General features: G+C 39.7%; 1 protein-coding gene across 1 annotated transcript in view; it reads right to left on the bottom strand.

The window, feature by feature from the left end:
* The window catches only part of LOC103316526 (epidermal growth factor receptor substrate 15-like 1), a 480,491-nt gene that overhangs the window by 198,463 nt on the left and 262,398 nt on the right, over positions 1-19,630 (bottom strand). The window contains exon 7 of the mRNA XM_031926044.1: positions 6,517-6,679. Coding sequence (XP_031781904.1) covers positions 6,517-6,679 — 163 coding nt within the window. The remainder of the gene's footprint in view (positions 1-6,516; positions 6,680-19,630) is intronic.

Below are 19,630 nucleotides of genomic sequence, written 5' to 3'. Positions count from 1 at the left end.
TATACCTTTTCATCTGCTTATCATTTTTCATATGATTGCATAATCAGTTTGCTGCAACAAATTATGTCACAATAAGGCAGTTTTAAATCCCTACAGCCTGGCCTATAAGTCTTTGGCCTTTCGGGTTTGTTGAAAATTGTGTAAAGAACGGCGGTTCTCTTGTGTAGAATTCCGTCGACCGTGATGTTTATTTGTTCCTGGTTTAATTATATATTGATCTATATTGTTAGTATCACTTTCTGGTGGAACTTGACCGTTTTGAGGTTGTTGATAAGTTCACAGGCGTCAAAAGTGTTCTCCGTTGCATCGAGGGATTGTGATCCGGTTGAGTCTTGCCGAGTTTTGTTTCTGCAAACGCGCCCCGTTACAAATTCTTGTTAGTATCAAACGACAGATTTTAAATCATGAAGTTGTAACAATCGTCTTAGTGTAAAATTTCTTTTATAAATAGTGGCAACTATAAGTGTTGACTTTATCCACATAAGGATGTATCTTTGTATCATCACCCTGGTAGAAATGTTAACGGTTAATAAGCTAAGTTTTGGGCCACTTAGCTAAGTTGTGGTTAACAATTTAAATAAATAAGAGTTTAAACATTATAAATGCATAGATATACACATTAACTCAAGATAAAACAGAACATTTGCTTGAAATTTGTCAAATGACTGTTACAATCCAGAAATTATAGAAAAATATCTTGCAATCATGAAAAATCCAAATATTTGTAATAAAACATGCAAACGTTCTAATGCAAGAAAAAAAGGAAAAAACAATTTTTAACTTAAAAATAATACTATGTTGGTATAATAGACACGCATCACTAAAATATTAGCAACATTTTGCTTTATTTTTTTACATTCAAATTTGATAATAATGGTCAACTAAACTTAACTTTTTAACGGTTTTCACTCGTTAATTTTCTACCAGGGCACCGTTGAAAATTATGAAATCATTCACAGAATTGTCAAACCTTTGAAAAATGTACAAACTTTTTCCTAAATGCTTATAAATGTACGTTAATGAATGTAGTAAAATCAGTTAAAGAAATGTCAAGTATTAATATTAGTACTAGCAAAAAACACTCGCTTCGCTCGCGATTAACAAATTAATTGTGATGATATTTAAGGGGATGTCGTCCCAAAAAACACTGTTTTTCTATTACATAAAACTTTTTGAATAAAGTTTGCTAATGAAAAACCGAGTCTGTAGCGCCGTAGTGTTAAGGAAGTTCACTTGGCCAAGTGGTGCTCAATTCGAGGTTGAATTAGAAAATTATATTTTTTTTAATATTATGCAGTGTTATCAAGTGGGGAAACTCTAGAATTTTTAGTTTTGTATATCAAAATATTAATAGAAAGTGTTTAGAGCATCAAATATCCTCAAAACTTAGAAAAGTAAGAAACACTGCGCGCATATATAGATAAACTGATAGCATAGAATTGAACTTTCGATTGCTGTAACTTTTCAAAAAGCACCGCTTGCCCTATCAAATTTTTATTTCCTTGAGTTGTATTATGATTTTACATCATGACCTAGTTTTAAAAAAACACGTAAGATTTATTATCTTCGTAATTAAACGAAATGTACACTAAATTTAGACTTAGCCTATGCTTTCTATGTTAATACATTGATACATAACTTCAACACCCGATATCTTAAAAAATCATACCCTTTAGGGGGTACAAAATTTTACCACGTTATATAATATTATTTGCAGCAATCTGTAAGAATATTAATTTTTTTAGTGAACTACCTTAAGTTTAATGAATCGTTCTACTAAAAGAAAATTTCGATCGGACTTTTTGTTTTTCCAAAATCTTGGAAATATGAACAGATGTTTACGCGTACTTCATCGTACTCATGCGATTGCAGCGTCAACCTTAAAATCTAATTTTACATAAAACGTTTTAAATAAAGCTTGCAAATGAAAAACTGAGTTTGAAGCGCCGTAGTGTTAAGTTTAATGAATTGCTCTACCGAAAGAAAAATTCGATCGGACTTTCTGTTTATCTAGACGTTTGAAAATACAAAATACTGCGTGGTCGATTTGCGAAGCTTTTGCGCCGACATCTCCTTAATTATTTGACGTGTCATTGTTAAATATACTGTTAAATATTAGATGTACATTCGATGGTAGTTAATTCTTGTGGAACGTTTTTGAAATGCTACAATAAGATTGCCAGATTCTAACTAATCAAAAGCATAACTTCGGAAACGTTTCATAAGAATTAATTACTGTCGAGTATAAATGAATATATTCAATACAGCCAACATTCTATAAAAGTAATTATAGCTAATAGTACACAGGATCAGCTTTAAAATTATAGAATAAAATGGAAATAAATTTTAAATATTAAAAAATGTTTTCAAACTCTTTGTAATTATTTATATCTGAACAGAATATCGAGATAATTAGAAATATCTAATTAAAATCTTTAAAATCAGATTCTAACATACGCGTCAACATGCGACGTTACAAACGTCGCAGCCGGATTGATACGAGGAATCTCGATCGATGCGGAAAAGCCCTGAGTGCGCGAAAGAAACAAGCAAGTAAGCTTGTCGTTGACGGCGCTAGCCTGTCCTCTAATTCGAGGAACGGACTAGCTAACTGTCAACGTTAGCGCGAGAGCGAGCATCGTCGACACGCGCACTGATCGGTCCTCCGCATGTCACGAGCTAATCAGCGAGCGCCGATGCATAACTTGTTACCTGCGCGGACTGTAAGCCAATCAGACAGAATACGTCAACGTGTTCTCCTTTGTTCGTCGACTCCTAAACTAGGAAGTGTCAACACCTATACGAGCCAACGACCATTCTGACGAGCAGTGATCCGCCGAGAAAAGACGCCGGTCAGCCCATCGTCATCATCGAAAGGATTAAAGCAGCCAGCAACATCGGCGTGGGAGAGCCGAGAAAGACAGCTGCCATCAGATTCAGACGGAGTCCGGGATGCACTGATGGCCGTTCACCAGGAGAAGAGAAGAGAATAAGTAAGAGAGCAAGAGAGATTTGGATTTAGATTTTGATATATTTTTATTTATGTACATTAAGTTGTACATTTTAAAGAAAAGATTACAAATAAATAGTATAAAATTTGTTTGTGTAAGTGTGCGAGATATGAAGCGTGTGGAATGAAATGAGATGAAATTAAAGAGTGTAGTTGATTGTGAGAAGATTATGTGTTTTGTAGTTGTAAGAAGTATTTCTTAGCTGATTATATGAAGGTGTGATGGAAGCGTATGAAAAATGAATTCTTTAGCATCTCCGTCTTGAAAAGCGGGATGTCCAGGGGGATTACCTCAACCTTTACAGACCTGAGCGCTATGTGGAAGTCGAAAAAGGCTAGAATGTAGGTAGGCACTGATGTGTCGGTGGTGGCACTAATCGATTTTTATCAAGAAGCAGGCCATGAACTACTTCCTATGCCAGGCGATGGTAAGCCATTGCAACTCACCCTTATAAGGGGAAATGTGCTCGTCCTTCCTTACACCATAGATGTAACGCATTCACGTGTTAACAAGTCTCTGGAGTTTAGTGTCTAGTTCTTGGGTCAGATCACAGTATACTAATGAGCAATATAATAGGAAATAGAAGTGCTTGCACAAGGTTTTGTCGCAGCCTAAAGTTGGTACTCTTCCGAAAGACGTAAAGCCGGTACATCAAAGAATGAGCACGTTTACTTATTTGTGTTACGTGCTTTTTCCACGTAAGTTTGGAGTCAAGCACCAACCCCAGATTGCGCACAGAGGATTCATAGCCGACCCGGGCTCACCCTATTTTGTTGTAAGTGTTAGCAACAGTAGTTAAAACATTTATGCAGTAGGTAGAGCCCAGGAAAGAGATAGCTAAGAAAGAGAGAGAGAGAGAGAGAGAGAGAGAGAGAGAGAGAGATTTAAATTTAATTGTTTTTTATTGTTGTACATTGTATTGTACATATACAATTATAGTGTATTATAAAAAGAATAAAAATGTTGTGTAAGGGTGCCAGTGCGTGTGAAGAGTGTGAAATGAGATGAATGAGAATGTGTGTATGTTTATGTGATGTTTATGTGTTTTCCAGATTGAAGAAGTAATTTTTAGCTGCTTGTTTAAAGTGTGATATGGATAGTGTGTTGCGAAGATGAGATGGAAGGCTATTCCAGAGGTAGGAGGCGCTGATGAAAAATGAATTCTTCAGCGTCTCCGTCTTGAAGAACGGGATGTCCAGTAGAGTCACCTCACCCCTCACAGGCCTGAGCGCGACGTGGAAATCAAAATAGGCTAATAGATAAGTAGGTATTGAGGTGTTGAACATTTTTCTTAGAAAACAGGCCATGAAGTATTTCCTACGTCCGGCGGTGTTAAGCCATTGCAGCTCACGCCTGTAAGGGGAGATGTGCTCGTCTCTCCTCACACCGTAGATATAACGGATCCCCGTATTGACAAGCCTCTGCAGTTTTAAGTCAAGTTCCTGAGTCAGGTCGCAGTAAGCAAGTGAGCAATAGTCAATGAGGGGAAACAGGAGTGCTTGCACTAAATATTGGCGCAATCTAAGGCTAGTGCTTTTCCGAAAAAAACACGTTTACAAATTTGTGTAACGTGCTCTTTCCACGTAAGTTTGGAGTCAAGCACCAGCCCCAGGTTGCGCACCGATGATTCAAAGTTGACCTGGGCTCCCCCTATATTTATATAGGTGTTAGCAGTAGAAGGTAGAGCGTTTATATAGTAGGGGGGACGATAGCCTTAGTTTTAGTTACATTTAGTTTAAGTCTATTCAGCGCAGCCCAGCCCATTATCCTCTCGGCGTTAGCCCTCATCCTGACAGAACAGGAGTCAAGCTCCTCGAGGTAGCATTGGCTGTAGATCTGCAGGTCATCCGCGTAGATTAGATGGGACACATCTGAATCTAGGCAAAAACCAATATCATTGATGTACAACGAGAACAACAAGGGGCCTAAAACTGACCCCTGTGGGACACCGGTGTTTAGTGGTAGAAAGGTAGAGATCTCATTGTTGTCACCAATGACGGCCTGTTCTCTTCCCGAGAGGTAAGATGGAGGCCAGCGGATAACCTGCTTGGAGAAGCCGAAAGAGGTTAGCTTGCTGAGTAGCTTGACGTGACACACAGTGTCAAACGCCTTACTAAAATCGAAAAGAAGAAGGAGTGTAACCATCTTTTTGTTGATCCCAAGTCTGACATCGTCGGTCAGCTTGATAAGGCCTGATTGTGTACTGTGTCCGGAGCAGAAACCTGGGAGTCAAAGTGTATGATCGCGGCTGCTACGTCCAATTCCGTTATTTCGCTAAAATTGAAATGTTCGGGAGTTTTCTGACCCTCTAGCTTGCGCAGATAATTCTTAACAGCAGGGGTTAGCGGATCGGTGGACACACCGCTGAAATGCTTGTTGAGCTTGTCTTCAATGGAGAAGCGAGAAGGTGGTTTTTCTTTGGAGGTGGTGATTCCAAGTCTCTCAAGCTCTCTCCAGATTTCGCCGACGTCAGTCAGGGATGACAGGCGTGAATGATAATAATTCAGCCTGGCATCCTCAACCTGTCTATGAGCGTCATCCCTGGCCAGTCTGTAAAGGGAGACGTGATCTGCGGAAGCGACGATAGAGTCGGTCCCGTTCTTTCAAGAGGTCACGAAGAGCCGTGGTAAACTACGGGTGACGTTTTGGTCTTAGGGTTACTGTACGTAATGGGGCGAGATGATTTATAGCGTTTGTTAGGTTAGTGTTTAGTAGTGTGATGCAGTCGTTTAGTGATGACGTTGCGAGCACTGACCAATCGCACGCACCGAGGAAGTTCCTTAGCTTCTCGGCGCAGATTCCTTTGTAGTTTCTGTACGTATGAGTTACAGGTACGTGTCGTAGAGAGAGAGAGAGAGAGAGAGAGAGAGAGAGAGAGAGAGAGAGAGAGAGAGAGAGAGAGAGAGAGAGAAAGAGAGAGAGAGAGAGAGAGATAGAGAGAGAGAGAGAGAGAGAGAAAGAGAGAGAGAAAGAGAGAGAGAGAGAGAGAGAGAGAGAGAGAGGGACAGAGCGCGTACCATGTGACGTCACAGGCTACGGCGTTGGGGCTAGCGTGCGTACGCGAGTTAGAGAGAGAGAGAGAGAGAGAGCGGCTCGTGTTTGTGTATACGAGAATAAGTTCTGCGTGGCTACATCGTGCGCAGAGGAGGCTTACAGCCACAGCGTTGTAGAAAAGGACTCAGCGAAATAACGTGCATCAAAACTGCATCTATTGTGACCGATCATTTTCCCCTCTCCCCCGCGTTCTTCCAAACGTTGGCGATTGCGCCAAATCCTACGAATAAAGAAAAATTCAAGTGCATACCAGGCACTAGGTGTTGCGCCCGCATTGGGAGGCACAGCGTCGCAAACAACAGATCAAATAAAATATAGGATAAATGAGTGAGACGCAATGAGATTAAAAAATTTTAAAATATATTCGGTCTCGGTTCTTCCGACGGCACAGTGTATAAAACGTATACTTGCCATCAGGGCGCAACCGCACCCCTTCATAATGATTACTTACCAAAATAGTTTGTGCACTTTTCTGTCTAAATGATGGAGGAATCATTTCTGGAGTTAACTTCTTTGGTAAATCAACCCCATGTAATTTTTTCTTTATTAACCACATTGCTAAAGCAAACTGTTCGTTGTTGAGTTTTCCATTTTGAGATATGTCGCAGAGACTCCTAGAAAGAAATATAGATTTTGTGGATTAATTCACAAGGGTTAGCTCTCCCACATTTGATACGTATTCTTATTTTATGTCGGATAAGTTAATAAATTCAATGTTATCATAAAAGATGTGAAAATGCATCGTTTTTACTTAAAATCTTTCTATTTTTCAATGGTATGATACATTTTTACAGCCACCGAACGCAAAAAAAAAATAAAAAATGTATGGGGAAGGATAAATAGCATTCTATATTAAACCAGAACACCTGGTAAAAAAGCCTTTCTACACTGGGTTTAATACCGCTGTTGTATTCATTCAGTATAGCTATTCAATCAGGACTTGTTCACAACGGAGCAAAAAAGAGATTTGTCATGACGTAACAACAGAAAATGTGTTTTGACATCTACTATGTCTTCTAATCTCTTACCACATTAAAATATGTTCGTAGTTCAGCTACTTCTAATATATAATTATTTATGAGAATACAAATATATTGAAGTTGCTTAAAAAGGCAATCCTAACAAAGAAATTCATTTATTTCTCCCTTGGTGGAAAAAAACTTGTACCAAATCATGCTAAATCGTGCCAAACTACTAAATTGTGTCAAACCTTACTACTCCTACTACTTACCACTACCATACTTACACTATGCTAGAGTTGTGCTATTTCGAACATTTTTCAAAGTTTGGCACAGTTTGGTATATTATATAGTTTGGTGCAGATCATTGACACAGTTCGGCACAGTAGTACGATTTAGCAGAACTTGGCATATTATGTATTTGAATCACTTTTCTAAATTTTCTATACAGAATAGGTAGCATGGTTTGACGGAAAACAGCACATTGACTATCTCAAAATGGCACAATTTGACAGGATGTGGCATGACATGGCATATCTTAGCATAATCTGGCACATCTTCGAATTGCACCCTTTAACCTGACCTAGAGTACATAGCCTGGCAAGAAGAAGTATAGCTTAGCATGTTATGGCAATGTTTGTTATAAAATAATAAAGCTTAAGGTGGGATTCTGGTGTTTTTCGACCAAAAAATCGAAAATTTTTTTATTTCTTTAAAGTGTTCTAAAGAATGCGTAGAATCTAATATCAAGTTCCTTTTATGCGGATAAATTTTATATACATGAAAAGCAAGCTATAGAAGTTTAAAAAAAAATAATACATTTTTCGATTTTTTAATAACATTCTAAATGTGTGCATTCTAGTGCATAAATTGCTACACATTTCATTTTAATATTGATTTTTAAACGACGAATCGGTAGTTAAATGCAAAACGAAAACGTAAATCATTTTATCCAAACGTTTATACGGTACAAATTTTTCTGCTGTGTGAGTCTATGTTTGTTACATACTTATATACCATACATCTAAACAAAATATATGTATATGCTAAAGTTGTAGTTGCATAATTTATAATTTATTAATTTATAAATTACAACAATGGATGCTATACATTCAAAGTGGCGTAAACCGAAGCCAAAAAAGAATCGTAAAAGTTCTACGAGTGCAGCTAACCTAATAAAAGCTCGAGCAAATGTAAACAAGACTGATCAAAATAAAAATGCAACAAAAACTAGTGTTCCAAATCGTAATTCTCTCAGTGAAAAACCTTGCACTAGAAGTGTTTATAACAATACAGTAAATGATATGCAAGCTAAACTGCAAGAGTCAGCAACAACAAGAAAATTGGCGTTTACTGATATGTTAAAAAGTTCAAGTGATGTTGTTGATGAGGAAGAAAACATGTTTATTAACATAAATGTTTTTAAAGTTATAGCTGACAAGATGACATGTGAACTTTGGAAACAAATTCAGTAAATTTTGAATTAGGACAACGAAATGGTTTTGCTGTGAATTTATTGCTTATTTGCAAAGTTTGTAGTGAAGTATGTGTGGATACATTTTCAAGCTCACGTACAGATCCTAATAAGAACATCTCTTCTTTCGCTGCTCTTCAGGATGTTTGTGCTTCTGTAAATATGCACTGCATATCCACTTCGTCCTTTTACCGTCACATGGAAACAGTGAAATGTCAGTGTGATGACTGGTCTTGTTGTCGACTATGAAGTGCTTAGTAAATATTGCCACATGTGCATGATTACTGAAAAGGATTTAGGATCTGACTCACCAGAGTTTGATATTTGGTACAAATCACGCAAAACTTCAGGCAATTATGATGACTCTTCCGGCTCCATGGAGTTAGCCATAGCTGAAATTCTATGGCGAAGATATGTGAGTGACTGTGAAATGAGATATATGACAATGCTATCTGATGGTGACGTTAAGACATTCAATCATTTATCCTCACTTAATATTTATTCGGATCCATTAGAGAAAGAAGAGTGCATCAATCATGTGGCTAAACGCTTGTCTACAGCTTTAAGAGAAATAGTAAAAAGTGCTAAAGCAAAGGGGATAACACTTGGTTGAAAGTCAGCTGGAGCGCTGACCAACAAAGTGATTGACACGCTTGCTGGATATTATAGGAATGCTATTGTTCGCAATAAAAACAATATACGGAACATGCAAAAACAAATTATGGCTACTTTATATCATCGTAGTTCCACAGATAAAAAACACAATCATTCACTGTGTCCTCAAGGAAAGCAGTCTTGGTGCTTTTACAAGCGTGCTGTAGCAGAAAAAAAGCCGCATAGTAATACAAGTATGCAAGTGTTTTTGAATCAGATTGTTGTAGAAAATATTCTACCAATATATGAAAGATTGTCAAATGAAGAATTATTAGCTCGATGCACTTAAGGACTTACTCAAAATGCCAACGAGGCTATACATTCAGTGCTGTGGAGAAAGTGCTCCAAAAATAATTCTTCATCAAAAACTAGAGTAGAAATTGCTGCAGCTCATGCAGTTTCTGAGTACACCCTGGGTCGTCAAAGTGCTGAGATACTTGCATCAATTACAAATAGTAAGATGACAAGTCACGCAGAAAAAATTACGACTCAGAAGGATAAAAAAAGGAAACTCTCAAGTGACAAGAAACATGAACCAGAGTCTCAAGCTGCAAGAATTTCAAAAAAATATGGCAGTAAATGACAAGATTCATTAAAAGTACAATCGGAAGGTGTTACTTATGGTGCCGGATGTTTCTAAGTGTGTTCTAAAATTTTATATAAATTTTATGATAATAGTATAAATATTAATCAAGAGAATTAATAATTTTATATAGTTTTACATGATTACAGGATTTGAGATTATTATTATCTGATGATTGAGATCAGACTGATGCTTAGTGAGGTTACGTAAATATAAAATAAGAAGATATTAATGTTAACATTAAAAACCTAAGTACGGATGATTATGAAATCATTTTATAAAGATTTATGTACAGTGAAATAGATTATTTATAAAATATTATGAATAACAGTACTTTTTTACAAATACCTCATTTTCGCAGCTTTAAGTTTTGAAATATTCAAAATGCATTCTGCGCAATGCATTTCCATTTCATGATTCCAGCAAACTACGGTGAATTCTTTGTTATTTTAACAGCAAATCATAGTGATTACATTTTTATTATAGCCCATATGATATTAATGGCAAATCCAGGTACATCAAAATTTATTGTAATTTAACTCACTTTATTATTAATTTTATGCATTCAAATGACATATTTATTTATAAAAATAAAAAAATTTATTTGAAAATCTAATCACTATAATTCTTTCACATCGGCTTAAAGATTACACTCAAATTTTCTGGAATCATGAGATGCAAATGGGTTGCGCAGGATACCTTAGCAATATAGCTAAATTGTAATAAAAAATTCTGTTTCATCTGCATTATCCAACTAGATATTAGGGATTATTGGGCTGAAAATTTACATAAAATCATATTTTTTTATATACATAATGAGGTCAAAATCTTAGCTGACTAGATCTAAAGGGTGAAAAAAAGTGAAAACACCAGAACCCCACCTTAAGATGATGAAGCATAGCTTAGCATGTTATGTTATAATGAAGCAAGTTTCTGTATATTGCTTCCTCCTAGAGGAAGCTTTGTTATAGTAAAATTTAGAGTTTCGTCAAAACGTCTAGAAAATACTTTTTGAAATACAAGCTCCTTTTCTCTTTAAGGATTGAGAAAACGGCACGCTCTGTTACGCGAAAGTCTCTACGGCGAAGATCGATCGATCAAAAAAGCTTTTATGGGTAGCGTTTCGCGTGGAAGGGCTCGTACAGCCGCGCCGCATGAAATACAAGCTCTTTTCCTCTTTAAAGATTGATAAAACGGCACGCTCTGTTACGTGAAAGTCTCTGCTGCAAAGATCGATCGATCAAAAGAGCTTTTATTAAATCTTAGTAAGCTGCTTTGACTTTTGCGCCTTTACTTCAAAATCACATAGCCCGTAATTCCGCTTTTTCATCGGAAGATGAGCTTGTGCCTTCAAGCGCATCTTCTCTTGAATTACCGCACTACTTTGCGAGGCGGAAATAAGAGTCGAGTTTCTTGAACATCAACGCGTCAGCTCTGAAAACCGAGAGAAAGCGGTATTTCCATGTTACATTAAAAAACAAGCTTTTGGATGCAAGCTCGTCTCTTCTTGAGTCGCTGCAGCTGTTTTGTAGAAAGAAATCAGAGTAAGATTGGCAGAACTTTAATGCCACGCGACAAACGTTCAGATTTGAAGTGATTTCTCGGCGAGGGTTATTCGCTCGTTGACCCACGACAATTCGTACGCCCAATAGCATATACCTCGCACTTCTGTTAAAAAATAATATGTGTAACTCGTGCCTAGTTGCCTATAACACACGCAGCCGGCTGGTCGCACTCGCTTCGCTCCTGCGCCCAACGTCGCTTGCGTGCGCTATTGGCAACTTTCCGCACTCGTTGCACAATGTACTATTGTCTCGTCACTCATCCGTAGAACGCTCAATACCATCGTAAGGTTGTCTTTTATTGTCTTTTGGTAAATATCGTTGTGACCGAGCTCGCACGTTGCGCGATTCGAACGCCGAGAATCGCGCATAGCAACCCCTATCAACAAGATCAAAGACGTCGAATTGTTATTGTTTATATTCAGTCAAATTCTGACAGCTGCTTTTGTTGTTGATGCAAAACTGTAACACGACTTCTTAGTTGCAATGGCAGGAGAAAAATCGATTACGGCTCGCTTTATGTCAAATCCAGAGAAGTATAAGTGCCTCATTCAGGTATTGGCTACCTACGAAGATGCAGACTTTTCTCTTCTGCTCGCTTACGAGATGTTTACAAGGGCGTTTTTGCACGATCACCTTCTACGAGTCAGATCTTGCAGATGAAAAATTTTATTGCTGGGCGGAAAGAAAAAATTGATCATCACGTAAATATTTCCGTATGATCGACTTGTAAAAATATTTTTATTGATTCACTCTTATATGTAACAATGTTCTATTTGAATAGTTTATGCAGAACGAAGCCTTACTCGATGATACTTCTGAACGAACACGTTTCCGAAATTATGAACAAGCTGAGGCTTTATGATGTCGTGAAAAATTTAAAGATGGAAAGATTGAATGAGACAGTCAACTTCTTAACAGAGATTATGACAAAAGTATGGGGCTCAGTGGGACCGTCGAATGGTGTTTCGTTGGCAAAAAGTTACGTGAGGAAGCAATTTGAAGCCAACAAAGAAAATAAAGATTTAGCTCTTCCTGATATCTGCAAAGGATATAGGATTATTCAAGTACGTTTCAAAGCTATGATTTCGCACATTCATGTTCTCAATATCGATCCATTGACGTTATCTAAACATTTGTGCAATAGAATTTATAGAAAAATCCATTTATACATTTCAGAATATGTTGGTTCATTTTAACAACATCAAAATTAAAAACTTTCGGGACATGTGCTTAGTGGACAAAGCTAAAGCTATGCTTAAATGGCTACAATTCACTGAAGCATTTAACGTTTTGTACGGCCGAAATTCTATAGATATGGATCAAATTGAGAAAATTTCAAGTTTATCCGAATCATTTCAAGACGATGACGTCGACATCTGCATTTTAGAAAACTTTTTGACAATTAATCCTTTTGAAAAATTAAAATTTTTGGTGCAGTCGAAAAAAAAAAGAATACACTTGCGGAAAATGCAAACGTATACTTGTCAACAACGCAGTTCAGTGCGATTCATGCTTGCTCTGGTATCATTGCACATGCGTTAAAATTAATCTAGCTAAATTATCCGAAGTTGAAAAGAGTGATTGTTTCTGTGCTAATTGCCTATGAATTCACATTACATAATCCAGTAGAGGTTAAAAATTTAGAAAAATAAATGCTATTAATAGACTTTTTATTTCTTTCTAAACAAAATTCGAACCTTCCACAATTCAAAATTTCAGGTGGTTAAGCGCGCACATAAAGCGTACGACTTCGACGACTGCAATCGGTTTTCGTGTGCGAAAAAAAAATGTTTTGAGCCCTTCGCGCGACACGCCACCCAGAAAAGCTTTTTTGATCGATCGATTTTCGCCGCAGAGACCCGCAGACCAAATCTAGCCGTTTTCTCAACCTTCACTGATTAAAAAAGCTTGTGTTTTGTGCAGTTAGGCTGCTTGAGCCCTCCCCGCGAATTGCCACTCAGAAAAGCTCTTGAGATAGCTCGATCCTTGCGGCAGATAGGCCTGCTGAAAAAATTCCGCCGTTTTTCCGACCTGTTGTAAATAAAGAGCTTGTTTATCAATTATTAAGAAGTAAAGAGCTTGTATTTCTTTCAGCGCGGCGTTGCGAGCCCTTTGCGCGAAAAACCAGCCATAAAAGCTCTTTTGATCGATCGATCTTTGCAGCGGAGACTTTCGCGTAACAGAGCGTGCCGTTTTCTCAATCTTTAAAGAGGAAAAGAGCTTGTATTTCGTGCGGCGCGGCTGTACGAGCCCTTCCGCGCGAAACGCCACCCATAAAAGCTCTTTTGATCGATCGATCTTTGCAGCAGAGACTTTCGCGTAACAGAGCGTGCCGTCTTCTTAATCTTTAAAGAGAAAAAGAGCATGTGTTTCGTGCGAGCCCTTTGCGCAAAACGCTACCCATAAAAGCTTTTTTGATCGATCGATCCTCGCCGTAGAGACCCTCGCAGACCAAATCTAGCCGTTTTCTCAATCTTCACTGATTAAAAGAGCTTGTGTTTTGTGCAGTGAGGCTGCTTGAGCCCTTTGCGCGACGTGTCACACAAGAAAGCTCTTGAGATCGCTTGATCCTTGCGGCAGATAGGCCTGCTGAAAAGATCCCGCCGTTTTTCCGACCTGTTGTAAAAAAAGAGCGCGAAAAACTAGCCATAGAAGCTCTTTCGATCGATCGATCCTTGCGGCCGAGAAGCCCGCAGAAAAAAAACAGACAGCCGTTGTCTGAATCATCAATAAGGGAAAAGAGCTTGTCTTTCGTGCGGCGCGGCTGTGCGAGCCCTCGGCGTAAAGCGCTACCCAGAAAATGAATTTTTTCTCCGCAACGCGGAAGTACAACGAAACAAGTATCAACTCGAGAGCATAAGCAAGAGAGACCGGTAAAGAAAAGCACTAGTCGGATGTACGTACGGATGCACGCACTCTTTCGGAACTTAATTTAAGGTAATCGAAAGCGACAGAGTGCGTGAGGAAAAAAAACAATACGCTCCTCTGTACGAGCTCTCTCGTGCAAAAAATGAAAGGTGACGTGCTGCGTGCACGAGCCATCCTTACCTATGACTTAGCCCACGATTGTATTGGTATTGATTTTGCCACGATTCATCGTCCGAGACTTTTCTCATTTGCAAGCGATACAGTCATCGAGGCTGCGCGGAAACTCGTAAAGGCGATAAGGAGCGACGATAATTTTAAAATGCATGGTATGTGCTTTATAGGTCTAGCGACTACACATACCAAGGCGCGTATTCTCCGAACGTTCGATCGTGTTTTTTCTATTTTTAGTTTGTTACTAAGAAGGTAATTGCCGCACTTCGTATTTAACTTCTTTGAAACGCTAATTAATTCGTTTTGTTTGGAGAGGTCAATTTTTAGCTTTTAATATTTGTATTTCATTGAGAATTATGTTAATTGAGTCAATCCAAAACCAACGAAAAACACGATTCGCCATGAATCGTGATCAAATTCACACGGCAATGTTCCGTTGCTTAAGTGCGTGTAATGACAATGTCATTAGGGCTCGCGATATGTTCTTCGAACGATATCCAGATGTTCAACCTCAGCCAGCTCGAGCTTCCTACTATAGGTGGGTAACAACAATTTTCAAACATATTATTCATAACTATATTCTATCCCTATTGAAAGAATTGGGTTATGTTGTCGCTTCTAACGATAACTCGTGGATATTGTCGCCGTAGCGTATACTACGTAATTTCGCGACAAAAAGTAACATTTTTGGTACTTTTGCGATAAAGACTAGTAGACCTCTCGTCGCGACAACTATAGCAGAGTTTCTACAGGTTTTTCCTTGAAAGCGACGATGTAATGGGTAATATTTTTAGTGTAGAATTAATTTGCAATGATATGACAGACTTCTTCAGAGAGTACGTCAGCATGGTTTGATCAAGGTAGAACGCCGTACCCGTGTACGACCTGTTCAGGACGGCGATCTCAGAGATCGGATTACCCGGGCTTCAAGAGAAAATCCACGTTTGAGTCTGAGAGTTTTGGCACGACGATTTAGTATGTTGTTAAAATATTAATTAATAAATAAAAATAATTTTTACTGTACGTACGTTTTGCCCTGTATGACCTACAGCGATTTTTTGTAATTTTTATCTAGCCACTATATCTACATTATCTGTGGAGATTATGTATTATTTTTAGCCGTTAATGGATAAATAACTTGTTATCTCGCAACGTTCTTTTTAAGTAATGTTTTGAAATGTAGACACATCTAAGGAGTCGGTACGAAGGATTTTGAGACCTACGAGTTACCCGTACAAGCCGACAAAGGTCAAAAAGATAATGGCGGGTGATTTTCCAAGGCGGAGAGAATTCTCTGAATGGGATTTGCGACAGTTAGCAAGAGACCCACATTTCTTCCGCAGAGTCTGTTTTTCAGATGAGTCCACTTTTACGAACAACGGGCCCATCAATAAACAGACAACGAGAATGTGGGCCGAAGAAAACCCACATTGGTTCATAGAGAACGATAGGCAACACAGGTAAATAAACTTTTCGATGAAGTGTGCGTAAAATGCACTTTTACGTATGCACCGCGTGCGTTCAAGCGCATTTTCCGTCCACTGTATCTAAAAAGTAATGTTCGACACATGTGAGAAAATGGATTCTACGCGAGTGTGAGGTTTATCGAACGAGCGAAGCGAGGGTGACAATCACACGACTGTAGAATGAACTTTTGCACACTTGTATCGAAATATACGATTGTATTTATTCTTGAATTCTTATATTTACAATTATTCATATATTTATCAAGGTGGAAGGTGAACCTCTGGGTCGGGATTGTCGGAGATCGAATTGTCGGCCCTATTTTTTACGATCGAAATTTGACAGCCAGGAGATACCGAAACCTTTTGAGGAGTATAAGGCGCCGATTAAATAATAATCCAGTTGCTCTTTATAGAATGTGGTGGCAAATGGATGGAGCTCCAGCTCATAATGCTGCCATGATCGCTGACCATTTAGATGAATTATTCCCAGAAAGGTGGATTGGATTGAACTCACCACATGTTAGATTTCCACCGCGTTCTCCTGACTTGACAATAATGGATTATTACCTTTTCGGTAATTTAAAGAGAATCTGCTACGCGGAGGTAAGAAAATCTGAGCCTGAATATCAATGACTGAGTGGGAGAACGATCTATCTCGGCAGCGGCTCCGCGGAGAACGGCCTATCTCAGCTGCCGTTTGATAAACGGTTTTTCTGAAAAGAAAATTGAAAAACGCCTTATCTCAGCACAAGCTTATTTTTCACGATTTTCTCGGTTATCTGTATGTCATATGCAATTAATTTTCTGTAATTTTTTTATGGTAGTTTTGCACACTTTTTAAAAGGACACATGATTTTCATAAAATGTAGAAAATTAATTGCATACGGCATATAAATAACCAAGAAAATGTGAAAAATATACTCGCGCCGAGATAGGGCTTTTTTTGATTCGCTTCCAAGGTAGAACGTTTATCAAGCGCCAGCCGAAATAGGCCGTTCTTGAAGACGCTGAAGAAATAGATTGTTCTGCCACTCAGCCATCGATATTATCGGAACAGAAATTTCGATAGTCGCTTCTAGAACACCCTATCTCGACACCCGCTGGCGAATGCCCTATATAGACCGCTGCTTCGAGAACGCTCTTTTTGGCTGCTGCTGCGAGAACGCCTTATCTCGGTGGCGCTCAAACAATGCATTATTTCAAAAGAGATTTTTTAAGCGTACACTTTTACGCACGCTCCGCGTGCGTTCAATCGCATTTTCCGTCCCTGTATCAAAAAATAACGTTCGACACACGCGCGTACAGTTGATTCTACACTCTTGAGATTGTCACCCTCGTTTTTCTCGGGCGACAAACCCCCCATTCATGTAGAATTAACTTTTGCGCACTTGTATCGAAATACACTATTCACGCAGTTATCGGCTATAATAAGCTCATTATTTTCAAAATGGTTTTATTTGTATTATCTTACATGAATTATTTACTTTTCAGCCAACTATAACGGCAGATAACATGAAACAACGCATACGAGATGCGACGCTGTGCCTCCCAACACAGGTTCGCAACACCTAGAGCCTCGCATGCACTAGGATTTTTCTAAACGTAGGATTTGACCGCGATCATCACGTTTGGGAGAACGCTAGGGAGAGGGGAAAATGATCACACACAATGGTTAAGTTTTATTGCACATGTATTTCGCCCAGCCCTTCCCTACAATACGGTGGCTGTAGTGCCTCCCGCGCACAGTTTAGCCACGCAGGGCTTACACTGGGACGCTTAAACACGAGCCACGCTCGTGCAGCAGACGGCGGGCCACAGGCCCAGGTCCAGTCCGCTGACGGCTGTCTCTCTCTCTCTCTCTCTCTCTCTCTCTCCCTCACTCTCTCTCTCTCTCTCTCTCTCTCTCGCTCGCACACGTACGCGCTCGACTCGGCTCTCGCGCGGCCAGTGTGATCTCTCTCTCTCTCTCTCTCTCTCTCTCTCTCTCTCTCTCTCTCTCTCTCTCGCGTGCGCTGGCCAGACGCCTCGCACAGAAGACGTCTTGGTGTGCGCCCGCACTGCACACCAACACCCTGGTCTCTCGAGTTCTCTCTCTCTCTCTCTCTCTAGTGTGCCCGCACTACACTCGCCTCACTCTCGGATCTCTCTCTCTCTCTCTCTCTCTCTCTCTCTCTCTCTCTCTCTCTCTCTCTCTATCTCTTTCTCTCTCTCTCTAATACTTTCTTACTCGCTCTCTCCCTGGTGGACGTCCGTCGGTGCTCCCGCCGGCATCTCCCTGACTCTCGTCGACCTGGTGACGGCTAGCTTCCTCGGCTCTCCCACGCCAAGGCTGCTGGTTGCTCTGGTCCTCCGGACAATGATGGGGGACTGGCTAGCTTCCTTCCTCTCGTGCGGATGGTTGCTGGCTCGTCCGGGTGTCGGCACTTGCTCGTGCCAACGCGCTGCACCTATGACTCTCTCACACTCTCGCACACTCGCACAACCTCGGGAGACTCTCCCGATTCTCCTCGTAACAGAGGAGGCTACGTATCTCTCTCGCACGTCGACGTACTCCGTCGACAGTCGTGAGAGAACTCCCTGATTTCCCGCTCGTTCTCGCGCTCACTCTCCACTCGCGATCGTCGGGCCCGCGCATCTTCCTCGCGCCTGATTGGCTGGCAGTCCGCGCGGATAGCGAGTCGCACATCGGCGCCTGCTGATTGGCTCGCGACATGCGGAGGACCAATCAGCGCGCGCGTCGTCGAGGCTCACTCTCGCGCCAACGATGCTCACTCTCGCGCTAACGTGGACGGTTAGCCGGCCCGTTCCTCAAACTCTAGGTCAGGCTGGCACCGACAACAACAATCCAACTCGCTTGTTTCTTCCGCGCACTCAGAGCTTGGCCGCATCGAACGAGATTCCTCGTATCGACGCGGCTGCGACGTTTGCAACGTCGCAGAGATGCATGCGCTGCAATTCGCCCTGGCGAATTAAGAAGAGCACGATTGCAATTGCGCCAAAGGTTTCGCATGTGCATTGAACAAGGGGGTGGCCATTTTCAGCAACGAATAAAATATAGAAATGCTTAATCAAGAGTAAAAGTTGAAAGCAAATTTGATTACACTATTAAAACAGTTAGTTTTGAAAAATAATACAGATTTTTCATGATTTAGTCTCGACTGAGGTAGTCACCGATCATGCAGTGAAATAAATCCACTGCATTGAAACCGACATCAGCGTGGGTGTAATATAGAATTTTTTCCTCGCTTGCAAAAATTGAATTTCGGGCGTAAGAAATTGGTATTTGGTTACCACGGTTACTGCATGCCCTTAAACTGCCTATGAAGTTGTCGAAGCCATTTTTTGTATTGTTGTAAAGTATTTACGTAGTTTTAAGTATTGTACTTGTTTTAAGCACTCATTTGCTGCCGAATATATTGTAATATTCAAATGTATTGTAAAATATAGTGTACTGTACAATAAATTTCTTGAATATTAATAATAAGTGTATAGCGTTATTAATCACACTAAACTATTTTTTTATATGTACGTATTTAAGAGCTTAAACGCAAGCTCGGAAGCTCTGTGTACGCAACGCTCCGTTTTTCTCCCTACTCTAAAGCTTGCACTCGTTTTCTCTATTTTGGTCTCGTTAAATCGCACACCTAGAGCCGCAAATATGGCAGAATGTTATATTTATATTTACACAAAGTATAATGTGCTTAATGAGCTAGCTTTAACGTTTTATGGAAAAAGTGGGCTCCAAAAGTTTAAGTAGGCCCAAATATACGACGAACGCAGTATCTTAGTAAAAAATCGTTCGCCTAGCTGTGGAAACGACGCCCG

Source organism: Nasonia vitripennis, assembly GCF_009193385.2.
Source record: "Nasonia vitripennis strain AsymCx chromosome 3 unlocalized genomic scaffold, Nvit_psr_1.1 chr3_random0007, whole genome shotgun sequence".
NCBI classification, from domain to species: Eukaryota; Metazoa; Arthropoda; class Insecta; order Hymenoptera; family Pteromalidae; genus Nasonia; species Nasonia vitripennis.
This window is presented reverse-complemented; position numbering and strand designations above follow the sequence as displayed.